This window comes from Accipiter gentilis, chromosome 14 (assembly GCF_929443795.1).
Source record: "Accipiter gentilis chromosome 14, bAccGen1.1, whole genome shotgun sequence".
NCBI lineage: Eukaryota > Metazoa > Chordata > Aves > Accipitriformes > Accipitridae > Astur > Astur gentilis.
The window spans coordinates 28,218,897-28,242,288 of record NC_064893.1 but is presented as its reverse complement, the minus strand read 5'-3'; the positions used below and the strand labels follow the sequence as shown (position 1 = coordinate 28,242,288).

The 23,392-nt window shown below is 40.8% G+C and overlaps 1 protein-coding gene across 3 annotated transcripts; it reads left to right on the top strand.

Moving 5' to 3' along the window:
- Positions 1-57: 57 nt before the first annotated feature.
- On the top strand, positions 58-22,221 carry ANKRD60 (ankyrin repeat domain 60). Of its 3 annotated transcripts, XM_049816343.1 has the most exons (5): positions 58-1,388; positions 2,226-2,356; positions 4,436-4,601; positions 5,531-5,670; positions 21,480-22,221. In XM_049816343.1, exons 1-5 carry the CDS (start codon positions 1,214-1,216, stop codon positions 21,486-21,488), a joined length of 621 nt encoding a protein of 206 aa, XP_049672300.1. In that variant the 5' UTR covers positions 58-1,213; the 3' UTR covers positions 21,489-22,221. The 3 variants fall into 3 exon arrangements, with proteins under 3 accessions (XP_049672300.1, XP_049672298.1, XP_049672297.1); XM_049816341.1 differs by lacking the exon at positions 21,480-22,221 and having other exon boundaries at positions 2,229-2,356; positions 5,531-12,661; XM_049816340.1 differs by lacking the exon at positions 21,480-22,221 and having other exon boundaries at positions 5,531-12,661.
- Positions 22,222-23,392: the final 1,171 nt, after the last annotated feature.

The window sequence follows — 23,392 nt, the reverse complement described above, 5'->3', positions numbered from 1 at the left end:
GAGTGTTTTCTTTTGGTTAATGAAATGTCTCCCTAGCGTAAACACTGTCATCTGTCAAACCAGGATGAGTGTGGAATTAATCATACTGCATAGTAAAAAAAAAAAAAAAATCCATTAAATGTCCAGAGACTTAAAGTAGCTCTTTTTTCCTTGAAGTGAGCATGCCAAAAGTGCTTTGGAACTAAAATTGTTCTGTCGGAACTGAAACTCTTAACAAGATATATTTTAAATGAAGAGAACTTGTGTGTGCTAGCTGAGACTGGCATTCAGATCCTTGTCTTAAATCCTTCCTTCTCCAGACTTCAGCCTGGAAGGACATTCTGGACTGGTTTTTGCAGTGCGGTGTTGTTGCTCTCACACATCCTACATTGATGAACTCTGTGTAGCTGTTAGGCCTTGGAGTTGGGGGTGGCAATGAATGATCAATACCTGGCTGGTTGATTTTGCTTCTAATTTTAGGAGTCTTCTGTATCTTCTACTGCTGCAGTCACCCTTTTGGCAGTTCCAGACACTCACTAGCTGCTCCATCCTGTGCTCAACAACTTCTGCCAACTACTGCAAAAGAATATCTGACCTCTTTTCTCTGCAGGATTTTAGCTGATGCAAAAGTGGGGAGAATAAAACAGTCCCTGCACGCCCCGATAAAGCCTACCCACATGCTTTGAGTTGGGGCACAAGGCACCTATGTAATAAACTGGAAACACAAATTAAAACAGCCATATGGTCTTTTTATTACACATTACACATATTAAACATGTAGATGGAGATCTATCTAGACTTTAACAAAGAAAACAGGAACATAAAATACAGGCAACTTTGTGTGCTTACCTGAGTTACTACTTTGTTTCTTTGCTCTTTATCTTCCAAGTAAGTTTGTCATCGTAGTGGAAATCAAAAGTTGGGCAAGAACAAAAATCTTTCCGTAATCACTCTGGTGCGTTACTTTGTGGTGGTCTCTGGTAAGTTCGTGTAGGCTGTTACATCACACGTGGAGTGTACTTCTATGATGTCAGTTTATGCTGCCTGAATATTCCAATATGCTTATGATACACAGGGGGATCTATACTTGGAGGGGCTTTAATGACACAAGGGGAATGTCTAGGGGAGTGAAGAATTACTACCAGGTCTAGACCCTTGTCCTTACAAAGATTCCAAGCTTTTTTGAAGAGGCAAGTCCCAAGAACTTTTCCTGGTCAGGAGCCACTTCATCACCATGCCTTCTTTGCCCCTACAGACCTTCAGTGTCCAGCTCCATCTAGCTGAAACTAATGAGATCTTTTCACTGCCTCAATGCCAAAATGACTTGACTCTGAGGAAGCTTAAGTCCCATTTAGAGTTGTTGGTTGGGATCCCCCTTCATTTCCAGCGCCTTCAGTACCTGGATGAAGGTGAGAACCTGTAACCTCTGGGATTCTTGGAGGTTATTTGTAGTGTTTCTTTGCCTGCTAGTTATGGCTGTGTTTAGGTCCTGGATGAAGGTTAGGGTTCTGCTTTCCTCTTTTTACTGTACTGCACTTGGAATTCAGCTTGTAGTGCTTCACTTTGCTTCCTACTCCTTGAAGATAATGGTCTATTCAACAGGGTCTCTGCAGGTTAGAGACTGCAAGTGCTGACCTCTAAATTCCTGCTTAGCCTTGTCAATGGCCAATGCCAGTACCTGGCTGGTTCACCTCAGCCTAGAACGGCTCTAGCAAGGTTCTAGCAAGTTAGAATGTGTGGAGCAGTGTTTTTTCCCATTACGTCAGCTGAATGTGTGGTGTTGGAATACTTGGCTTTGGAGGTAACAAGCAGAGATAGCCCTTGAAACTTGTTTAAACTTGCTATTTAAAATAACTCTCCCTATTACTTGCTTTCTCAGATCAAACAAACTTCGTGCTGTCTTTTTAGAATAAAGACACCATGTGTGTATGGATTCACTCAAGTATGTTTCTCCTACAGTCTTGGTACTTCATGTGTGAACTGCAGCTTTCTGTGGGTTACAACCATGTTATCCCAAGTACACTATATTGTAGCCTTTTCTAGCCTGGGAGCATATCTGTTTTCGTAGTTTCAGCACAATGGGACTGGAGGTGTCCTTGATGCATTATGACAGTAAAATCAGAGAACACCAGCGTGGCTAAAAGAATTCGGTCACTGTCTAACCTTATTTTTTATTATGTTTTTTAAGCTGGCTGTTATCTTCTCTGAGGATATGTTGACTTGCTTTTCTTTTCAACTCCCGACAGCAGATCTGCCAGATGAGTCTACGTTTGAGGACAATGACATTGTCCCTGGTGGAAGGATTACAATGCGCATCTGGCGACAAGATGGCTGGGGGCATCTTGTGGCAGCTGCTGCAAAAGGAGATACTATGAAGGTTGATGCCATTACTTCTGTGAATGGGTGGGGACTGTGTGTGGAAAAGCTAAAAGCCTATTGTTCAAGGTCTAAGTACTCTTATAAAGCAAGACTTCGTAGAGCAAACGGTGGGGAAGCCTTTAACGGAAGAGACTTGCCATAGAAATGAAGTAGGTTAGTTGTACTGGCAACAGTTCACAATGAAAATGGTAATTTCAAGGGGGCTGGTAATCCAAAACCAAGGAGTCAATCCCTAATGCAGTCTGTTCAATTTAGAAATAAGATGACTTTTTGCTCTTACTAGTAAGCAGTACATATGCTTGGAGTGCAAGTTCTTTTCACTGTTCTATAACTTTTTGTAGCAGTGATGTGATTATACTTTCAGATTACTTTTCTTGTCCCTGCTTATCCTGCTGTCCAAAAAATTTTGCATTTTTTTGTTCAGCTGCCTGCCATTTTACTCTTCTGATGTCTTCCCAGCCAAAGATACTTAATCCCGGTGTTTTTCATATAGATAGGAGAAATAATACATAGTATGTAAACAGGGCCTTTTTGTTGGTTATGTTACAACATCATAGAAGATTGAGATTATCTGTTCTTGGGTATTATGGTGAGGCTGAATGACTTGTCTGTTGTTATGAGAATCAGGGGCAGAAACTCTGTTTCACAGTCCATCCTCCTCTGGCCATACTGACTCCAGAGTAAGAATGGGACTCAATACATGACAGTATCAAAATCAAGAGTCAGAAGACATTCCCTGTATCATCCACTTTATCTGCTGCTACCTTATGGACTGTCTTGAGTCTGTGATCTTGTCGAGTCTGATTAGCAAGAAAGCTTTGATTTTTTTAATAGAACAAATAGTTTCTGTGGTGCTGTGATAGAGGGCATGCCGCTTTCTTGATTTAGGACTGAAATGTTGTCTTAGCAGAAGCACAAGGTACTCTAGCTGATTTGTACTGGAAACCTTCAGGCCCGAACAGATCTGTTCATGAAATATCCTTTGGCACCTTTCATAAAGAACCATTATCTCCATTGCCCTGACCGAATTCCAACCTGGCTAATCGCATTCTGTTCCTGTGTGTTTCCCCAACCACTACAAATGGATGCTGTGGAGTTCTTTGCTTCCTTTCCTTAACTGTTGTGTAGTGTTGCGCTTCATTGGCAAGCAGCTGTTCTGCCTCATGCCACAAATGGCTTGCGTTTTGCTGTTGGGCAAGTTGTTGGTTTGGTTTTGTTTGGTTTTCCCATGTGTTTTGTGTTCCCTTTGTATTAAAGATTCTTCCTACTCACTGTAGAGCAGGAAACAGAAGTATGTATCACAAAGACAAATGGTCTCCTTTGAAATGAACGGTGTATTGGTATAAGAGCCTCACAAAAAGCTTGTTGACACTGTTGATTTTCAAATGAATAAACCCCATCTTTTTAATAACTGTACAGCTGTTCTAATAATGTGCTTCCACTTACTAGATGAGAAACCCATGGTGCTTTGTAGAAGATGCAGCCCGACATGGAAACGGTTTCTCAGGAAGAACAGCAGCATGAGGCACCTGAAAATTGTTCCTAAGAGGCCTCTCGGCAACACTTCAGAACGAATGTGTTTGGGTTTCTTACAAAAAAAAAAAGCTCCTTCTGTGAAAGAATGCGATACAGGACTGTTCCTGAGGCAGCTTAGGTTTATGAGTTGCCTGCTGGAATTAAGGCCCGAAGTCTTGTCTACCTTCTAAGGATCCTGGGCTTATGTGGCCAATGCCTTCTGTCCTTTTTCCCAAAAGCTCAAGTCAGTTTCCAACAGATTTAAGAGAAGGACAAGGATTGCAAAGAGAAACAATTTCTAGAAGATTTTGTGGTGCTTAATAGCTATGTAGGAAAGGAAACCCCAAATTAATGTTCCCTCCAAGGGATAACTACAAATAAATATCATTGGATAAAGAATCAAGATGGGGCAGAAGAATAAGAAACAAGCAGGTATTAGCTGATCTTGGAGTGATTTATCCAGTGTGCAAGCATCCCATAAGTACAGATATGAGACTTTGTTGATACCTAAAAAGAATCAGTCTACTCTTTTGAGACTAAAAGGTTTGTGTTTATTCTGCAGCTAGCCCATCTGGGAGTTACAGTGGACTTTGCGGGCACCATGCCCTATGCAGAGTTACTGGGACCAGAGCAGAAAAAGGAATGGGTAGCTCACCGAGCTTTCGTGGCACTGTTTGTTGCCAGCCACAGAGGTCATGTTGAAACTGCCAAGTTTCTCCTGAGACATGGTAATATTCTTAGAACAATTCTTCTCTAGTTGTACCTGCACAGCATTCCACCTTCCTGCTTACCCAGGCTGTAGAATTTTACCCAAATGGCCTCACATATTTTGTTTTTGAGGTGGAGCATGTGTTCAGCACATCCAGTTCTAATGTAGACTTGGAGACAATAAAAATTTCTGTTCTTGCTAAGTCTAATGACTTTTGGTGTTCAAGAAATTAATGTTGGAAAACAGGAGTGATTTTTTTTTTTTACTTCCCTCTTTCAGTCTCATTTATTTATTGCCACTTTCTTATTATGTAGAAATACTTTGTTTTTATCAGTCCTGTGCAGTGCTTTATCAGCCACTGAAATGCAAGGAGAGTTGTAAGCACTAGTTCTATGCCTCTGACATTTGGGCTTTTTTGTTGCTTTGCAACTAAATAAGCCGTTTCCCCAGAAATCTGCATTTGCACAATGGACAGTCCTTTGGGTCGGCTGAGGTCACTTGATTGTCCTGAATGAAAGGACATTTGTTAATCACTTTTTATCATTGAAAGTGAGTGCTGAGGAGAAAATCCCACGTTGTCTGACAGTGCTCCCTTTAATCCTGGTTCTTGAGCCTGGCCTCCTCAAAGTCAGTCCCTGTTAAAGGACATTGTCCTCTCGCAGCAAGTGAGAGCTCCCAGTACAAAAATAATGGCAATGCCTAGCTACGGCAGAGCTAGCAATGTTCCCCTGAGTGGAACAAACCATATCCAGCTGTTGTGTGTGAGCTAAGGTAGGAGCATTTGTTCACTAGGCAGGTTTGTTAATTCCACTGATTTAGATGGGGCTAAAACAAACTGCATCTGCCTTCAGAAAAAAATTGTGCATTGTGGCCCGCAGGTGGCATTACCTCCTTTTGTATGCCTTGTCACACTCTGACTGTGTATGATTTCTTTTTTTTTTTTTGCAGGTGCAGATTTGCATTCCAAAACCCCCCTAGGAAGGACTGCCCTTCACGTCGCTGCTGTCGCAGGCCAGTGCGACTGCATCGAACTGCTCCTAAGCTATGGGGCAAGAGCTCTTGGCCCAGACAGTGAAGGACAAACAGCGGTGAGCCTTGCCCGCCTGTGGGGCCAGAAGCAGAGTGAATGCACCATAGTTCGCTTCCAGTGGAGGAAGAGGTCCCCGGGTGCTGTGCCACCCTCTGGCGCTGTGAATCGGGCCTTGCAGCAAATGTCTGGTCCCATGTCCTAAAATACATACAGACTAACTTGGTTCTGGCAAATTTCAAGGGACAGTCAGTAACTTTCCCAGAGACCCACACTTCAGATATAGGTCACTGGGTGGGATTTGTAGGTTTTAGTTATGAAATAAGCTCATGTGCTGGTGATGCTGCAGCTAAGATGACAACTAACTTGACAGCACAGCTCTCAAACACACTTTTAATTTGTAGCTCAAGTATTTATAACGTCGTTTCCTAGCCAAACCAGCCATTTAGTTAATATGGGTTGTAGGAGAACTCGAGGCTGTCTGCAGGTTCTCTTTGGAATGCTAGCAAGGACAATTTCCTAATAGTTGGCAACAGACCAGGATGATACAGTTTAATGGGTATTTCAGGGGACTGGAAATCCCTAGATCTTTAATCCTGTTCTGGCCCTGGCTGGCTTTATTGCCTCTGGCAGATCAGTTAAGGGTTATTTTATAAGTAGGGCAGTTTGTCTGCCATGCGAGAGTGCAGGCAAAGTTGATGCGCATGTAAGTGATTAATTCTCATTGCCCTGTGCTTGCTTAGTGTCTCCCAACATTTTTAGCCTCAGGGCTTTGAAGGTTGGGTTTTCCTGAAGCCAGTGATGGAGTGAAGGGACTTGCTTGCCCATCTGCATTCAAAGTTTCTTAGTATCCCAGATCCCTTAGATACTTTAAAAATAAAAATACTCCTTACAGTCTCTCTATGATCAGTAGAAGGAAGCAGAGCTTGTAGTCTGTTTCCTGAGGTGTTACTAAGAAATCGGTGCTCAATGTTGAGGAGTTTCTATTGTTTTGCTTGAAGAGACATTTTTCCAAAGAACTTGGCACTTAACTTTCAATTAACCACCGAAGAGGTGGTTCTCAGTGGGAGCTGAGCGCTCCTGAGAACTTGGCCCGCTGCCTTTTTGCTTGCAAAGCCCCATGCATAGGGAGACTCTACAAATAACTAACCTGAGTTGTTCATGTTTCCTTGTGTCAGAGCATTTTCTTTAACTGATACCAGGATTGCTACATAAATATCCAGGTAATTAGTGAATTTTGGTCTCAATACTTTGTGTTCCAGATCAGTGCCTGGGAGTAGCTATATCCAGAATGTGATAAAAATCATGCAGCATTGTCTTTTATGAATAGGTGAAATGAGGATCAGAAAGATGCTGGCTGTGAACTTTGATACCTTTAGTTTATATCCCTTAAGGGAGAGATTGTGGCTAATGGTGTGGACTAAGAATTGACTTGAATGCTCCCAGTTTTGCTCTGTGTGCACTGAATGAATAGAGGCAAGTTACATAGACCTAGTCCTGTAGGAAGGGCTGCAAAGCAGGATGTCGTAGTATGCAAGCAAAGGTGCCCTATATTCCAGAAAAAAAACCATGGGATCTGAATAATGTTCCCATGTATGTTTCTTGTCAGATGGTCCCAGATAGAAATATGGAGTGTTGCTCAGGGTGAGCACAGTAAGCGTGATGTGGCAGGTATCCAGGCATGTGGCTGCCTAGTTTAGAGACAGATAGTTTAGTCTGTCCAGGGAATTGTTTCCCTGTGCTCACAGTTCTCAGCTTCCTGGAAGTAATTCCCTAAGCCTAGTTTCCATGTTAGTAAATTTAAAATACTAACCTGGAATACTTTAAAAATGCAACTGCGTCCCCTAAGCACTAGTCTGCCTCATTCAGGGTGGAGGGCTGGATGGATACTTAGTCTGAAAGCAGGGCTTTGAGCCTGCCTTGGATCTTCCCTGCCACCAGACTATGCGCTGTTCATAGAACAGCGTGCATGAACCAGGAATGGAGGCTGAGAAATAAAAAAACACAGATTCAATCTCTAGAGTGATCTAACAAAAATATCCCTTCAGCTATTTTGTAAACTGAAAGGGCTTTGAGTGATTGTTTTGCTTCTCTGTTTCTATTGCTTGCTTTTACTTCAGTTTAAAAGGTCTCAAGGTAAAGGGAAAATCCCTAGTTGTTCTTTTGAATAGCCTGAAGTTATACAACAGAAGTTGAAGGAGTGGGGCAATCATGGCAGTCAGTGGGAGCAGGGCCTCCAGAGTGGTCTGCAGGACATGTGTGCCCTCTCCTCCCTAGGTCTGTGTTGTGTTCACCATTCCTCTATGAAAAATTGCTGTTTGCGTTTGAGCCGTATCTTCTCAGTTGCATCCAGTTGTTAAGATAATCTACCCAGAGTTTCAAAAGTAGCAGCCCTGTATTCCTTCTGAATTGGTATTTGTACTTAAATTTTCTCAAATCTAAGATGATAAATACCTCTTATCTTTCAATTCCTTATTTTAATCAAGTAATAAAGCAAGGTCCAGAACTTCAGGCTATGGGAAGTACCACTTCTGTACTGTGATTCCAGAGGACACAGAGTAATGCTTACACATGCCGACATCAGTCTGAACAAATGAGCACAGAATTCCTTTGGTTTGAGGGCACGCCTTCATGGTGTCATCTAAACAAAGTTCACTTGAACAGGTTTTATGCTGATGATTAACTCTAGTGACTTATAGTTGTTTAATAACTGCTTTGGAGAATGAGAAGATCACAAATTTTATCAAAGTGATCAGTAGACAAGATAAAAAAAAGATGGTGCTTCTGGCATTTTGCTGAGCAGTTGAATATTGCAAGCAGGATTATACAGAAAAGTCGTTAGAAATCCTTTATTCTTTCTTTCTATTGTCTGTCTAGACTGTCTAATCTGTACCAAGCTTCTAGAAACGGAGAGAGGATTTGTAGTTGCTTTTAGACATTATGCAGGATGCTGTGTAGCTCCGGGAAAGAACAGTGAATGTCATATAGAGAGATCTGGGTGACCTCAGGACAAGGATGCCAGGAATGGCAGGAAAAGATGTACTATGTGATTATGTAGTTAGGGCCAAATATCAAGTATTTTTTGCTGGAAGCTGGAGACTCATCCATTGGAAAGAACAGAACAGAAGTCACCAATGTGTTGCGGCTGGGAAATGGGTTGGTGCGCACCAGTCTAAAATTGTATTGGGACAAATTAGAAGAGAATTAATGTGTGGGTGAGACAAGCTCTGGAACAGTGTGTGCTGTTTTGGTTAGGTGAGAAAGGTGAACTCAAGCTAGAAGAGACACCTAAATTAACCAGGGGAAAGGAAGGAGTTCCTTTTCTTGAGACAGCCAGGAGAGTATGGCACAGCTGATAGAAAGGACCATGCAAGGATAGTGTTGCTCTTTATCCAAGATGATAAATGCCAAGGAGATAGATAAGCTCTTCACACTGAAGGAAACTGCTGGGATAAAAAACCAGAAATCAGAATATGTTTCACAGGTCTTGTTAGAAGAGGAGTGGGGCAAAGAGACCTAACTAAACGTGTGTGCCTTTAAGAATGCTGTTGTGTGATAGAATGGTCTGGAAAACTGTTTGGACTGCGTGGCAGCCATTGTTGAATGCTGATTTTATTTGTTATTTAAGGTTTCTATTCCAAAGAATAAAAATTGGATGTAGACAAAGCAGATAATGTTGCCTGTCTTAAAGTAACTAGCTATGCTGTAGTGTGCACCAGATAAAAACATCAGGGGAGACCGCAGACTAAGATGCATAGCTCAGACAGAAATGTGACTGTTGAAGAGACTGAGGCTCTGGATTCTTGAAATCTATGCTCAGCTCTGTCGCTGCTTCATATGTGATCTTAAGAACTTGATTTCTCTCTTGTATAGTATCAGGAATCCTTGCAAATGTTGTTTCTTTATTGCATTGGTGTGCAAAAGTCTGTTTCTGGAAGGGAAGCTGTAATAACTTTTTTAAAGAAAGGAAACAAATAGGCAAGCAAAAGATTGGTGCATTTTGCATTGCAACCATTACTTTATCTTCTCTATGCTACAGCACAGGCAAAGAAAGGATCAGTCTCCAGAAGACTTTAGCAAGGACTTGTTAATGAACTTTGGGTTCCTCAGAAAAGAAACAGGGAGATCATTATGGAGAAGAAAATGGACTAAAAACGCCTTGAGTCTAATTATGCCCAGGGCAGGACAAACGTCACAACTGTCTCCTAATATTAAGAAATCCAAAACAACTCTTTTGGAAGGACTGTGGTTCTCCTGGATGCAAAAGACAGTAACTTAAATAAAGATGACAAGCACAGGAATAATTCATCACACTTTCTTATCGTTACCAGCTTACCCCCTTTCCTTGCCTGGGCAGACTCCCAGTATTGTTCACAGCTGTCACGCTGACTGCTGTTCCCCCAGAGCCTTGAGAAAGCTAAGGCTCAGCAAGCCTGAAACAGTGACTGCTGCTATTTAGGGATAGTCACTGTAGCCAGGTGAGCCTTGGGTCTCTCTCAACTGTCACCTTTCATACTTTCAAACATCAGTGAAATGTTCCCCAAACGTTTCCCATTCTCCAGAAATGTTTCTAATTTCACCTGAGTTACACCTCAAACTTGCTTATATTTACTTTGTCTCTCTGAGCTTCTCCCATGTGGATGCTGCAGAAGAGAAAGGCTTGGTGCTGTTGCAAAAGTGAGATACTATGAGGATGCGCGTAGTGGTGAATGGATGCATCTGTAAGGAAGTAGAAGTACAGCAGTCTATGTTGCAGCGTTAATTTTCAAGTGTCTTGCTGCTTCATACACCAAGGGCCCCAGCTGAAGGAATGATGTGTCTCCCTGTATATAGTGTAGGTCTCACCCACTGGACCAAGAGCTGTGCTTTGCTTTAGGCAGCAGACAAGCCTCTCCCTCTGCTTCCAGTTCATAGTCCTGAAACTTACTTGGTATTAAAGTTTCTTTCAATGAAGACAGAGAGGTCATTTTTTTTAAAAAATGTGCTATTTATCAGTGGAACTTCTATACCTGTGGGGTATCCAGACTCAGGCAACACCTGAGTAGAGTTTTCTGCTCATGTGTTTTATCAACACCCCTGGAAGCCTAACACCACTGTTGATCTTGTCTTACTTGTGAAATGCAGCCTACAGCAGACCTCCCAATGGAAACTGAATATTGAAACTTGAGAGCAAAGACCTGTCATTACTTTGGCATTGTACAAATAACTTGTTAGCTCAGTGAATTTTTAAATAGGAAAAAGGAGCAAGCTGCTTGTTATACCTGTTCCATATTTATCAATAGACAACAGTAGTGCAGAACACTGTGGCAATCATTACATTCATTTCTTAAAGTGAATCAAATGAAGAGAAATTGTTAAATGTCAGAGTACAATATAGCTTATAAAACCCAACAGACATCAGGAAACTTGTACTGATTGGGCTCTTAGATGTTGTTTTCCTCTTGCTTAGGAAAGAGAATTGTAGTCAGCTTGCAATCTTCCTGACATTGTTCATGAAGGAAGCAGACAAAAAGTACCAATGAAACAGAAGGGCTGCAATTTAGTTAATTTTATGCAAAACACAATCAGCATTCAAACTGGGAGTTACCAAGCAGAAATGTATTGATAGAGAAGCCAAAATATTCTCTGTGCATAAATGGTGAAATATTAAAACAAAATTTCAAAGAGACTCCTGGAACTTATGTAACTATAGGCCAGAGAAGATGCAAGGGTGAAGTTTGACACTGTCAAAGTCGAGGAGTTCAGAGAGGCCATGATTTAATGCCTGACACCCTAGGCCATGCCTCTATATGGTATGAACCAGTGCAGCTCTGGTGTAACAGACCTTCTATCAGTGAGGAAAAATAGAAACAACTTTTTCAGAAGAGTGATTAGAAGAGAGGGGGATTGCTTATAAAAGATAGTTGCAAAGGATCTGTGCTGGGGAGAGGATGGACAGGGAAGAGCAATAAGGAGGTAGTAAAGGACAGAGAGAAATGGAAAGAACTGCAGATCAGCTGGGGAATGTAATTATGAAGGTGACAGCTATGCAGGGATCTGCTTTCTAGTCCTGGAGACCCCCAACTGATGATGGTGGACATTGATGTTCCATTTTGCATTTTACTTAGCATTATAGATTCCTGTTAGCATTGTAGCTAACCAAGCAGACACAAAATATTTTTGTATAGAACAACGTGCACTCTTCTTCCCCAAACTTCATGCACCTGACTGAAATCTTCTGATTAATCTTTGTGCCTCAAATTCCTGGAGGCTCTAGTCCAGTGTGCATAGTCCACCTCTGTCTACAGGACAATCTCTGTCTATAGTAGGACCTGTGTATGCATGCTTTCTCTGCCTTCATTTTTTGAATTTGCAATGTTCTTGTGTTGTAACCACTAAGTGTGTTCAAAGACAACCATAAGTTGGTCATGAACCGTGTCTGAGGATCATGCTGACCATTAACATTTAAAAAGGATAGTGGTTTGCAGAGGGAAGCCAAAAGCTATTCACTTTCTACTATGTTTCCAGCATCCCGTTTAGGTTGGTTTAATGCCTAACCTAGGCTGCAATTGAGGTTAGTGCTTTGGTTTTCCTTCAAGTTCCAGTTCTCCATACACTGTTCTGTTTGCAACATTTGCTTGACGTGACTGTCTGGTATGGTTTGATGGTGTTTTGCTAGAATTCCTGTGTGTACAGAAGCTAATAAAGGAACTATCAAATCAGAAAGCCCATCTTAAAATATGGTCCTACTGGCTTGGGAAAAGAAATGCAGAAATCCCTTGCTTAAGCCTCTTCCATGGAATTTGTGACGCTATTTCAATTCCTTTGGTTTCCAGTAACCAAACAGCCATTGGGGTCAAGCGAAAGTCAAGGTATAAAAATTCATTGCTATTAGTCTCCTCACCTATAAGCTGGGCATACGTTAGAGGAATTATCTGGACTATAGTAGTTGTCTTATATCTCTTGATGAGTGTTTGTATGCATAATTCAAATGTGTGCGTGTGTTTGAATTCTAGCTTGTATTGATTGAATTGGTCTCTGATAATAAACAATATAAATAAATCAGATGGGAGTTAAAGCATTGATGTGCTGTATGGGGGGGGGGGGGGGATTAAATTCAGTGCAGTGACCTTGAGCAGAATGTAATTTCAAAAGTACCTTAAATATGCTGATGACATAAAATAAGGCTGAGGAAGTTGGAGGGGCAGGAGGGTAGGGGACAGAGGAACAAAACAAACTCATTCAAAATGATTTGGATTTATCAGGATTACAGGCAGATAAGTGGCTTATGCAGTTTATTGTAGGGAAGTGTGAGGTAATGAGGCCAGGGACCAAAAGCAATCAGACTCTAGTCGGAGTGAGAGCAGTGTGGAATACAGATCAGAGCATGGCGAAAAGGGCATATGCAGCACTGGGGAAGTTGTTTCTAAGGTGAATAGCTGTCTTGATGCCTCTCTTGTTACAGAGCTCAGCTCTACAGCTGTGCTTACCACGTGGCTGAGAAATGGCTGGTCCTGCTAAAGAGGCTCCTGTTCAGCATTGTCAATCCATGAACTGGCTTGTAAATGAGGCCTGGGTTTAAAATTATCTTTCTCTTCGAAGATCTCCAGATACGGTTGTACCTCTCTCTGGGAGCAAACCAAGTCAGGCAAAAAGGAAGATGGAGGGAATATAGCCATGCCAACATGAATTAGAGGGACAGAGTCAGGCCTTATCTAGAGGTGTAAAAACATGCAGAAATTGTTTCATGCTGGTTTGACCAAGCAAAAACCTTTCAGAACCTGTAAGAAGTGTGCCTGTTAGTTGCAGATGAACAGAGGAGAACCCAGCTTTTGATGGCAGACGAAACATGATCTGTAACTGAGCTGCCTAATAGTCCATTACACTGACTTTATAGATTAGAAAAATAAAAAAAATGTGTTGTTTTGGACTAATGAGCACCCTGCTGGATCACAGTAAAGCACAGAGGAATTGGTGAATCTTTCCAGTTGGCTAATCTGGAGGTAGATTCCATGGTTTTGAAAGTACTTGTTTTCTTCTGGTTTTCTTTCCTTCTTTTTAGTTCTAATGTCTATTTTCATTTTTAAAATGTTTCATTTGTCCCCTAAATAGTAAGTTTTAAATTTTTCTCAGTTGTGGCCAAGTAGCTTTTGAAACCCAATCAAAGGCAGAAACAATAAAAAGAGAGCTTTCTGCATTGAAGTCTGTTGATGTCCTTGCAGCTTTCTTCATTCTGTTAGATAACATATTAACCAACTCTGTTTAAAAGTGCTTTCTCAAACTTGACCCATATCTCTAAACATCATTTTTACACTTATTTTTCACATAACAAATTACATATTTGAAAATATAATCTTCCTGTCTTACCTTTTACTGCCTCAATTTCATTTATGTCCAGACAGATTCCCAATAGTTGGTAATTTTCAGTGTCTTAATATCTAAGGTATATCAATAACACACAGACTTCTCTTTTTCTTTGAGTCCTTCCTGCCTGGTGCTGCATTAGATGGAAGTCCATTATTGTCTAGAAGCCATAGATGCATGTGTTATGTTTGCAGTAGTTGAGTATGGCAGTGAGGAGCTACAGGGAAAATTTAACTGGGAAGGACAGAGGATAAGGCAAGCCACAAATGATAACTTGATCTCATACCCTAATCCTTCTGTCATATCAGAACTGGGTCATGAATGGGGAGTGATGAAAGAATCCTTGGGGAAATAAGAGATGCACTTGGAATTTTTCCTTTTCTGAGTCTCTTCAGCCTTTTGTGGTCTCTGGTTAACAGTCTAGTGTCCCTGCCTGGGATACTGGAAGCATGCTGGAAGTGCTTTGAGATGTGCTGTACCCCCACCTAGACGTACATCTTCCTTTGATTGCTTATGTTGTTGTAATAATAACAATGAAAGAAAGATGATCTCCACGTACTTGTACTCCATGTTTCTATTATCCATTGGTTCTCCACGGCAAATGGTCACTGTTAGTTAGAATCTGCTTCCTTGGAGTTCTGTTGTCAGTTTGGGCTGTTGTCACACACTTTGCTAATACCCTCTAGTAATTTTATTTCTTATTCACATGCACACTTAACGTCCTTAGTCATTAGACTGAAAAATGTTAACCTTGTCATAGTTAGTGACTGGAAGCAGAAAAGTCCATTTAATTCTCAGGGGAATGAATTCTAATTTTCTGCTTGTCAGAAAGTGACATTTTACATATTTTTCTCTTTTTTTCCCACCAGTTTAGTGCTAAATTTAAATATGTGTGTCATAGGAATAGACCTTTTGTCTGTGCTAAACACCCAAAAAGCCTTGGCGGGTATCCAATGTATGAGACTCTTGACCAATAGCTGCTGGTAGAGCTCATTTCATGCACTGAAGAGAATGGGAGGTGAGAATGAAAAGTTGGAGATAAGAGGTCATTGCAGAGGGCGCATTAGCATTGCATGTCAGAATGCATATTTTTTCCCCTAGAAAATACAGATGAAAAGCAGCTCATCTGGAATAAAATATCCAATGAAGAAACAAATTATGTTAATCAAGCAAGCTAGTACTAATATTTGTCATTTAGATGTGACACCTTCTATTTAATGTCACAAACTACTGGGAGCCTTTGAAAAACGTACTGGTTGGAAGGCAAGTTGTCTGCAGATACTGAGTTCACTGTTCTATGACAGGGAATAACTTGTGTCTTGAAAAATAGATGGCATTTATGGCAAAGAGAAATAATCCTCCCACAGATTACAGCTGTTCACTGCATGGTTGTGCTGGTGGTCTTATCTCATCAGTGGTATTTTATAAGGTTCCTTTTTTTTTTTTTAATATACATTTCCATAAGGCTGTTCTGAGGAGGACATTGTGTGCTGGGAGCTGGATGTATTTTGAGAAAGACGTACCACTACAAAGAACTCTGAGTCTAAATTGCAAAGATGGATGAAGTAAAAATGCGGGATGGTTATTTTGCTTTTTACAGATGGGAACTGAAGCAGGGGAGAGTGACTGTTGTGGCCATAGTCACCCTGGGAGTCCATGGAATTGCATCCTGATCTTTGAAGTTCAGTTCCAGTATCTTTACCATACATTGTCTTTCTGTTCCCTCGCTGCCGAATGTAGATTTAATATGCACATGTGTAATGAGCCAAACATGTTCTGCATATGTTTAGCCAAATTCTGACCTTAGGGATATGAGGCAAGCTCTCCCTGATCTAGTTAGGACTGCTTTCATGGCTGGGCTCAACCTAAGGAGTGCAAAACAGTGTTGGCATTTAGTTTATGAAACTAAAGCCCCTCCTGGGCTTGAAGTTCAATTCATCTGTCTGTTTGGTGTTTTAACAAACTCAAGCTTCTCTGTGAGTTCTGGAGAAGAGATGGCAGGCCAGTGGGTAATAAACTGCATGGCTGATTGTCCGACCTCTTGTATTGTCTGTGCACCAGATGCTGATAAATGATTAGCGTGTAACAAATTAATAAATCAATACCACAAACAAATAAACCATCCATTACAGTGGCCTGTCAAGTCTCTCTCTCCTCTAGGAGAGGAGAGACCTGCAGGCATTACATTTTTCACTGTATGTAAATGCCTCTGGACTATGTGGTATCCTGGCACCTTGCAGATATGATGTACAGATGAGATTAATTATATTCCATAGGTAATTTGATATGTGCTGAAAAAAACCCCACATTTGAAATTTTTGGTTAGTTTTGTTCTATGCAGATGTTCTTGAAGGGAAGGGTGAGTGCTCAGCACAGTAAATGTGGGCTCAGGAGGAGCAAGTTTAATATGCTGTCTTCCTGTACAGCCCTGGCATCTTGCCTTGAAGGGGTTATCCACACTGACTAATTTCAGACAACTACCTTTGAAGTCTAAAGATAAGACCTTATTGCCCAAGCTCCCTCTGTAGCTTTGTGGAGAAAGCAAGGATCCTGTAGTGCACCATTTAAAGGTCTGAATTTGGACTCCAGTCCTGAATAGTGATCAGAGAAGTTTAAAATTAATCCATGTGAAATATCAAACATCACTGATGCTGGCTCAGAGAAACTAAGGTCAAGCAACAAGTTGAGTTACTGTGTTATCAACAAGCTGTTCGAAGCACAAAAACTTTTGTGCATCTGGCCTTATTTTTCAGAATTTAAAGGTGTTACGATACATCATGGCATACAGCTAATTAATGCCTCTGTAACAATCAAAGATTCAGACAGAATTCAGAGGTGGTTTCTGAATCTGTATGAACATCTCCAAATCCAGAATAGGACAGGGGAGTAAATAAATTCCTGATTGGCCTGACTGGTTCTTCCATTCTAATTACATAGGAAGTGTGTGTGTGTGTGTGTACTTCTGTGCAGTTCTTTGGGCGTGATTTGTATATTCTAATAAATAACAAGTATATATGTGCATAATTAGAAGGGACAATAAAGAAAAGCAGTTGATGAAATTGAATTATGTGTAATAAAGCTGTAATTTTATAGAGAAGTCTGTAGTCATCAGGAGAGAAAGCGAAGCTTGCTTGTTTTATTAGTGTTGTGAGAGACCTGAGCTGGAACTACAGTCTTATAAGCTTTAATATTTTATGATGTCTCATTGTATTACAAAGAACTTATTTTCTAACTCTCTATTTCACCCGTTTATGGGCCTTTCCTAAAGCAGCATATCCTGCCCTGCACTCTAATCTTACTGGCTTCCTATCCTTTTTTCTGCTATTCTGGCTCTGCAGGCCCTGGGTCAACTGCTGTCTAGGCTTAATTTAAGGAGCATTTGTGATTAAATATGGCTGTAAATCTGTTCTCTGCATTTTGGACAGATATGAGCCTGCCTCACATGGCAACCTGACTAGAGGGTCTGGGAGTCAGCTGAAGTCTAAATTCAGAACAGTTTCTTAGAAGCACAGGCCTGGGGAGGTTCACGATCCAGTCCAGCGCTGCCAGACAGTATGTCTGACGTATTTTATGTCAGGTATCCAAAACCCACCAGGTTTAGGTGAGACCAGCTCAACAAAGCAACCTTTTGGAACCTGAGATACAGGACAAACTCTGCAAACTGGCTGTCAGCTGCCCTTATGGGGACCACTCAGTAGGCATAGACTTACAAGGCAACAGTGTGTATTTATCTACTTCACATTAAAAAATGTGAAAATCATCAGTACAGAGCCCTTCTTCAAAACAGAAAGAGGTTTGGCTCGGTAGGTTTGAAGACCCTTTCTCATATTTGGATGCTTTTATCACATTGATGACTACTATCTGCATGTGCATTATTCAGCTCTAAAACAACTATAGCAACACTGCCAAATATACCCATGAAATGAATATAAAATACATTCCAAACAATTGTAGTATTTATGTAATTTGGTGTCTTCTGTGTTCCACAAAACCTCAACAGATTGTTAACTCCCGCAGAACCAGTAAACTGAGAGGTGCACACAGCAGTACAGAGTCTGGCTCCTCAGCACAAAACAGTATGAGCAGAACAAGCCTGGTAATGCCTGTCACTATTGATAGTTAATGACTGATTAGCAATGACTCCAACAGTGCAAATGAAAGGAGAATTAAAAGCAGATTTAGGCAATGCTTTCTCCTTCTTGAGTCCTTTAAGTGTAAAATAACTGCACAAATGCATGAGGGACATTTTAATAGTGATTTGCTGAATATGAAGAAGATTGTTCCCTCTCAAGTTAAATAGCAGTGACCCAAGGTGAAGGAGTTAGTCTCAAACTGTCCATTGCTATCGGCTATTCCATTAAAATGCTTATTTTCTCAGCACTTGTACCTTAAACAAACAGAAGGACAAAGAAACATGGTGAAAAACCTGTTTTGGTCAGAACTATGGTGAGAGCTGGTGAACTTTTCTCATTTGCATGTAAGTAACTCAAATTATTAAGGACATAGCTTCTAGGAGAACAAAAGCATCAGCAGTGCTCCTTGAGAGCCAAGTTATTGTCTAGCTTGGACTGCAATGTTCTTCTTTTACCCTGGCACTGTGTCCTGGTCAGAGCTGGCTCAAGACCCCCCAGAAGTGTAGGCTAAAGTGGATTTTCCTACCTTAAAGTTTCAGGGCCCATTTCCTGGTGCTCTGCACTGCAGTAAAAGAGCAGGAGGTGTCAGAGTTCTCCCTCCTCCCAGTCCCTGACCCAGCAGCACCACTGCTCATACACCCTCATTTTTCCTGTGACAGAAGTAGTACAGCCAGCCTGACTTCTCAGGACTTAGCCTTAAGCAAGAAGGGCTGTTTTGTTGCCCCTAAGGATGTGTTGCCACAGAGAACTCCCAACTTTGCCTGTGACTACAGCCAAGAAGGAAATGAGGTGGGGGACAACATCTCTCTGCTCAAATGAACCAATAAACAGTGTCCCTCTACGCTTTCTCTCCAGCCTGTCAGCTGTATCTTGGCTTCTACTAAGAGACTGTAAATATATAGGTTTTGTTCATTAAGCAAGTATAATGCTAAAATGGAAGCCGTAATGCACATGATGGGGAGCACAAGAAATTACTACAGCTTTCATTTAAACAAAGGGCATGACTGCACTCTGGCAGCAAGACCATAATGGCTGCTTGATTTTTCCAGACGGGGACTGTAGCTCACTGGTTTTTTTTGGGCTCTTGCTTTGTTTTTGTTTTTGCTCCAGCTTTTAAGGATGAGAATGTTGTGTCTGACGCATGTCAGCAAGCGAAGGAGATTCACTAGCATAGCTGGGTTCATCTTGCTCCCCGGTGAGGAATAAAAGCATTAACCGTCTCTCACTTCAGGAGGAGAAGGGGGGGCTGTTTTCAGCTTGCAAGAAGTGAGAAGGCATTGTCAGGTTTAGGTCAGGCTGGAGCACAGGGCTGTGTGGCACTCTCAGCAGGACAGATTATCTGGGTGTCACACGGCAGCCTGGAGGCATCATTCGGAAAAAGCAAGAGACAGAAGTGTGTGTGTGCAGGGTGTGGGGGGGTAAAGGCTGCCATGTCTTGTTTTGGTGCAAGGCTGTTCTCTACAGCAATGATCTTTCTGGAATGCAGACTCAGAAAAATGGATTGAATAAAGAGCCTTTGTCAAGGAAGCAGAGAGAGAAAATGGCCACTTCTATACTCCCTATATTAGAACTCTAAATAATGCTATTACTGGAGCTGTTAAAGACATTGTTTAACAGGAGTCCTGCATTTAATCCCAATCTGGTACCTGCAAAACCTGATCCTGCAGTCAACTGCACCCAGTGAAGATGGTGTCAGCAGAGCCACCTGACTGAAAAGGACAGGGGGCAAGAATGAAGATTCTTTCTGTTCTATTTCTTCATGGTTGCATCTGGTTTTGTGCTTTGAAGTTCTCGGGTTTATTTCAATCTTTTGTGAATCTTCAGTTTATTTCATTTCTTTAGTGAAGCAGATAAAGCATGGAGGGGGAAAACACGAGGGAAAGGGCCAAATTCAAAGTTGAGTCAAACTTGGGCAATGTATGCAACCTGCGACCATTAGGTGTAACTTACATTAATAAAAACACATTGTACTGACTAATCACTTCAAAATTGCAGCCAATTTCAACATAGCTATGTAACAGCAGTGTGCACCTCACCTAAAAGAGGATGTATAAAGTTATCGCATGATAAAGAAATGCTAGAGTTTGGAATAGAGACCTAGTGAGCTGCCTCACAGTAAAAATGGTAAAACTGCATCTCCATTATTACAATTCATTTCCTGGACTCCAGGTTTACTGATGTAATCCCTTTTCTCCATTTCAAAACAATTAAATGAATAAATACAAACTAAAACAGTAGCTTGCTCCATTACTGTAGTAAGTGTGCAATGGACATTGAATGGCAATAGATTTAAGGTCCTTTGACTTAGAGTGAATTCAGAGCAAGCCTTAGCAACTTCGGTTGGGTAAACTTAGTTTTTGCCTGTGTCTGATCTAAGTTTGGATAGGCATCCAAGTATTCAAAGGTTTGGGTGCCATAGGGCTTTAGGTATGCTTCAATATGGTTTGTAGTACAATACTGAAAATGCCTGAGGAATACGGAAGGAACCCTGGGATGCTGCTGTCTTCTGGGTCTTATAGAGAGATAGGAAAGTAGGACAGGAAGGAATTTTGAACGATCTTCCATTTTAGCCCTTTGCCTGTGGCAACATCAGCTTACACCTGTACCATGTAATAGCTTCATGCTGATTATTTTTAAAAGTAAACCTAGTATTTGAAATGTATTTATTTATTATGGATCATTTAAAATTGTGGCTAAATGAAGCAGAAACTTGGTCAAAGTTTTCTTAGTTTGTTACCAGGATATTAAGAACTTAATATTTACTGAAATAAAAAAAGAAATGCACCGCTCTTGCGTGAAACATGGTTACCTTTTTCTTAGCTATCATTAAAATCCTGAGCTTTTTGTTACTGACACAAGTCAGGAGTAATAAACTTAAATGATATAAAAGATATGACAGGTAATTATCCTCAGAGATACTCTCTAAAAAAGATACTTTAATGTATTGTACTATAATGTACCTAGCACATCTCTTCCATAAATGTAACCTCTATTATGCATTTTCAAAGAGTAGGAAGTGTGCTTATTCTAAGCTTAGATTTTTCATATGCTCTTGTCTCTTAAAAAAAGAAAACAAAAGCACCAAGAAGTAACAACCCACCTTTGATCTATAATTTCCTGTGCTGTTGCTAAACACATAGTGATTTTTTTGTACTTTTAGAAGGTTTACTAAGGCTGTGTAATGTTACTTTTGAGATCAATGTACTGATTTAAGAATAACTAAAACATTAAAGGATAGAAAAATCTTACACTGGGGATCAGACATAATGATGTTCTGAAGAATACGTTGCCTTGTGTCCAGCTAGAACTTTGCATGGTATAGTAAATACAGCTGCATTTGCTTAAATGATAAGGAGTTAAATTAACCTGCTACGTTTACTTTTTCACTTATCAGATGGTCTGACTCCATCTCATCCTCCTTCTCTAAACATCTGGTGAACTGCCTCCTGAAATGCTGGGATGCTGCACATAACCTACAGTGTTGCAGGGTGGCCATCTGAAGTCATGGCAGTTCGTGGATGGTGCAGAGAGAGAAATGCGGATGCTTCAGAACACTTTTCATGCACACAACCTCCAGTTTCTCTGCAAGCCTTGTGCTAGGTGTCCAGTGGCTTACCACCATACTGGGATGCTTTTGGACATTTCATACTCTGCCAGAGCCTGTAAAACCCACTGCTCAGACTGATAAGTGTGTCTTACTTCAAAGGTGGCAATACTACATCTTTCTGTACTGAGATGAAAAGCTGCCCTGTGGTACTCCTCAGGTTATACCAGAGAATTTCCAGTTGAAAACCCTAATGGAAACAAATCCACCACTGAGGCATACAGGAAGGAGCATTCTTTTAATCTCTTTCAACTGTTCTCCATGTAACAGAGCAAGTCTTGAGATGTGTGTGAGCAGCCTGAAACTCTAAGGTCAAAATTATCTCCAATTCATCTGATGAAAATAATGACTCTTCATGTCAGTGAAGCGTTTTGCTTCACTGGTGCAATATGAATCAGATTTGTGTTGTTTTTACAAAGTTTCTGGGTTTATTTTGAATTTATTTCTCAGTACTGCTGGTCCTTTCTATGTACAATAGAGCAGACTGAAGGGGCAATATTTTGTTCACTGGCAACCTGATCAGTTTCACAACACAATGCTATCATTTTCCAGTACAGTTACATTTATTACACTATGGCCCTATGAAATGGTTTGACATGCTTTCAACTAGTTAAATAGCAATTTGATGGGATGTGAAAACCACAGGAGTCAGGAAGAAGGTAATAGCTGTGAGTGGGCCTTATCTGTCTTGCTACACTGACACTTACGGTTTCAAGGGGAACTAAATACAACACATTTAGGAACCTAATGCAAAAAGTGACCTGGGTTGGGCTTCACATGGGAGTAGAGATTTCTGGTCTGGTTGCCAATGACTATGTTAGACTAGTATTTGTCGCTTTGGTACTCTAGAATGTGGAAGAAACCATAAAGAATCCTTCACTAAAGGGGGAAATGATACGTGTGTATGGGGAGCCTTAGGTCTCTGAAAAGAAAAAACCAAAAATCTACCTCTGCTTTGTAACGCAAACGATCTCAAAATTGAAGTTACTTCAGGCTGAGAGTAGCCAATAGCAGGAACTGGAGATAGTAATTTTTGCACAAGCTTAGGACAGCAGTGGGTATCCATTAGGATAGTCACAGCATGTAACTTTGTAGAAATGTCTCATGCAGAATAGTGATTAGATTTATTCTCTCAGTGGCCACCTTTTACAGTAGCTAGATCAATTGGCTATGCACATGCTGTGGTTGCTTTTCATTGTGCTTCTTTCAAAATGTACAGCAACACTTGTATGGTGATTGCAATTTGAGTAGTGCTACTTATTCAGAATCACCATTTCACTATCATCTAATAAAAAATCTTTATTCTCTGATACAAAATGCATTTTAAATAAATAATAATCTTTCAACTCTGAGCTCCCGGTAGGATATCTTCTATTAATGAAATTATAAATAGCAAGTGCTAGTTCTATGCCAGTTCCAACAGCACAGAAAAGAACACATTGTGAAGGAAAATGCACCAGGGTTTTGCCACCCAATTTTGTTGTTTATAAAGCAAGTGCTTGTGAGAAAGATAATTCTGATTTCCTAGTTCTTCAACTTAAATACAGCTGTCATTTAAGCCTCTACTATTATTTCATCACACACAAAAGTATATGCAGGCACACATCCATGGTGGCAAAAGATGTATGGCTGACTTATTTTCAGGTCTTGCTGTGGTGACTGTATCAGATACAGTAAATTTTTTGCATATGCAATTCTGAAAG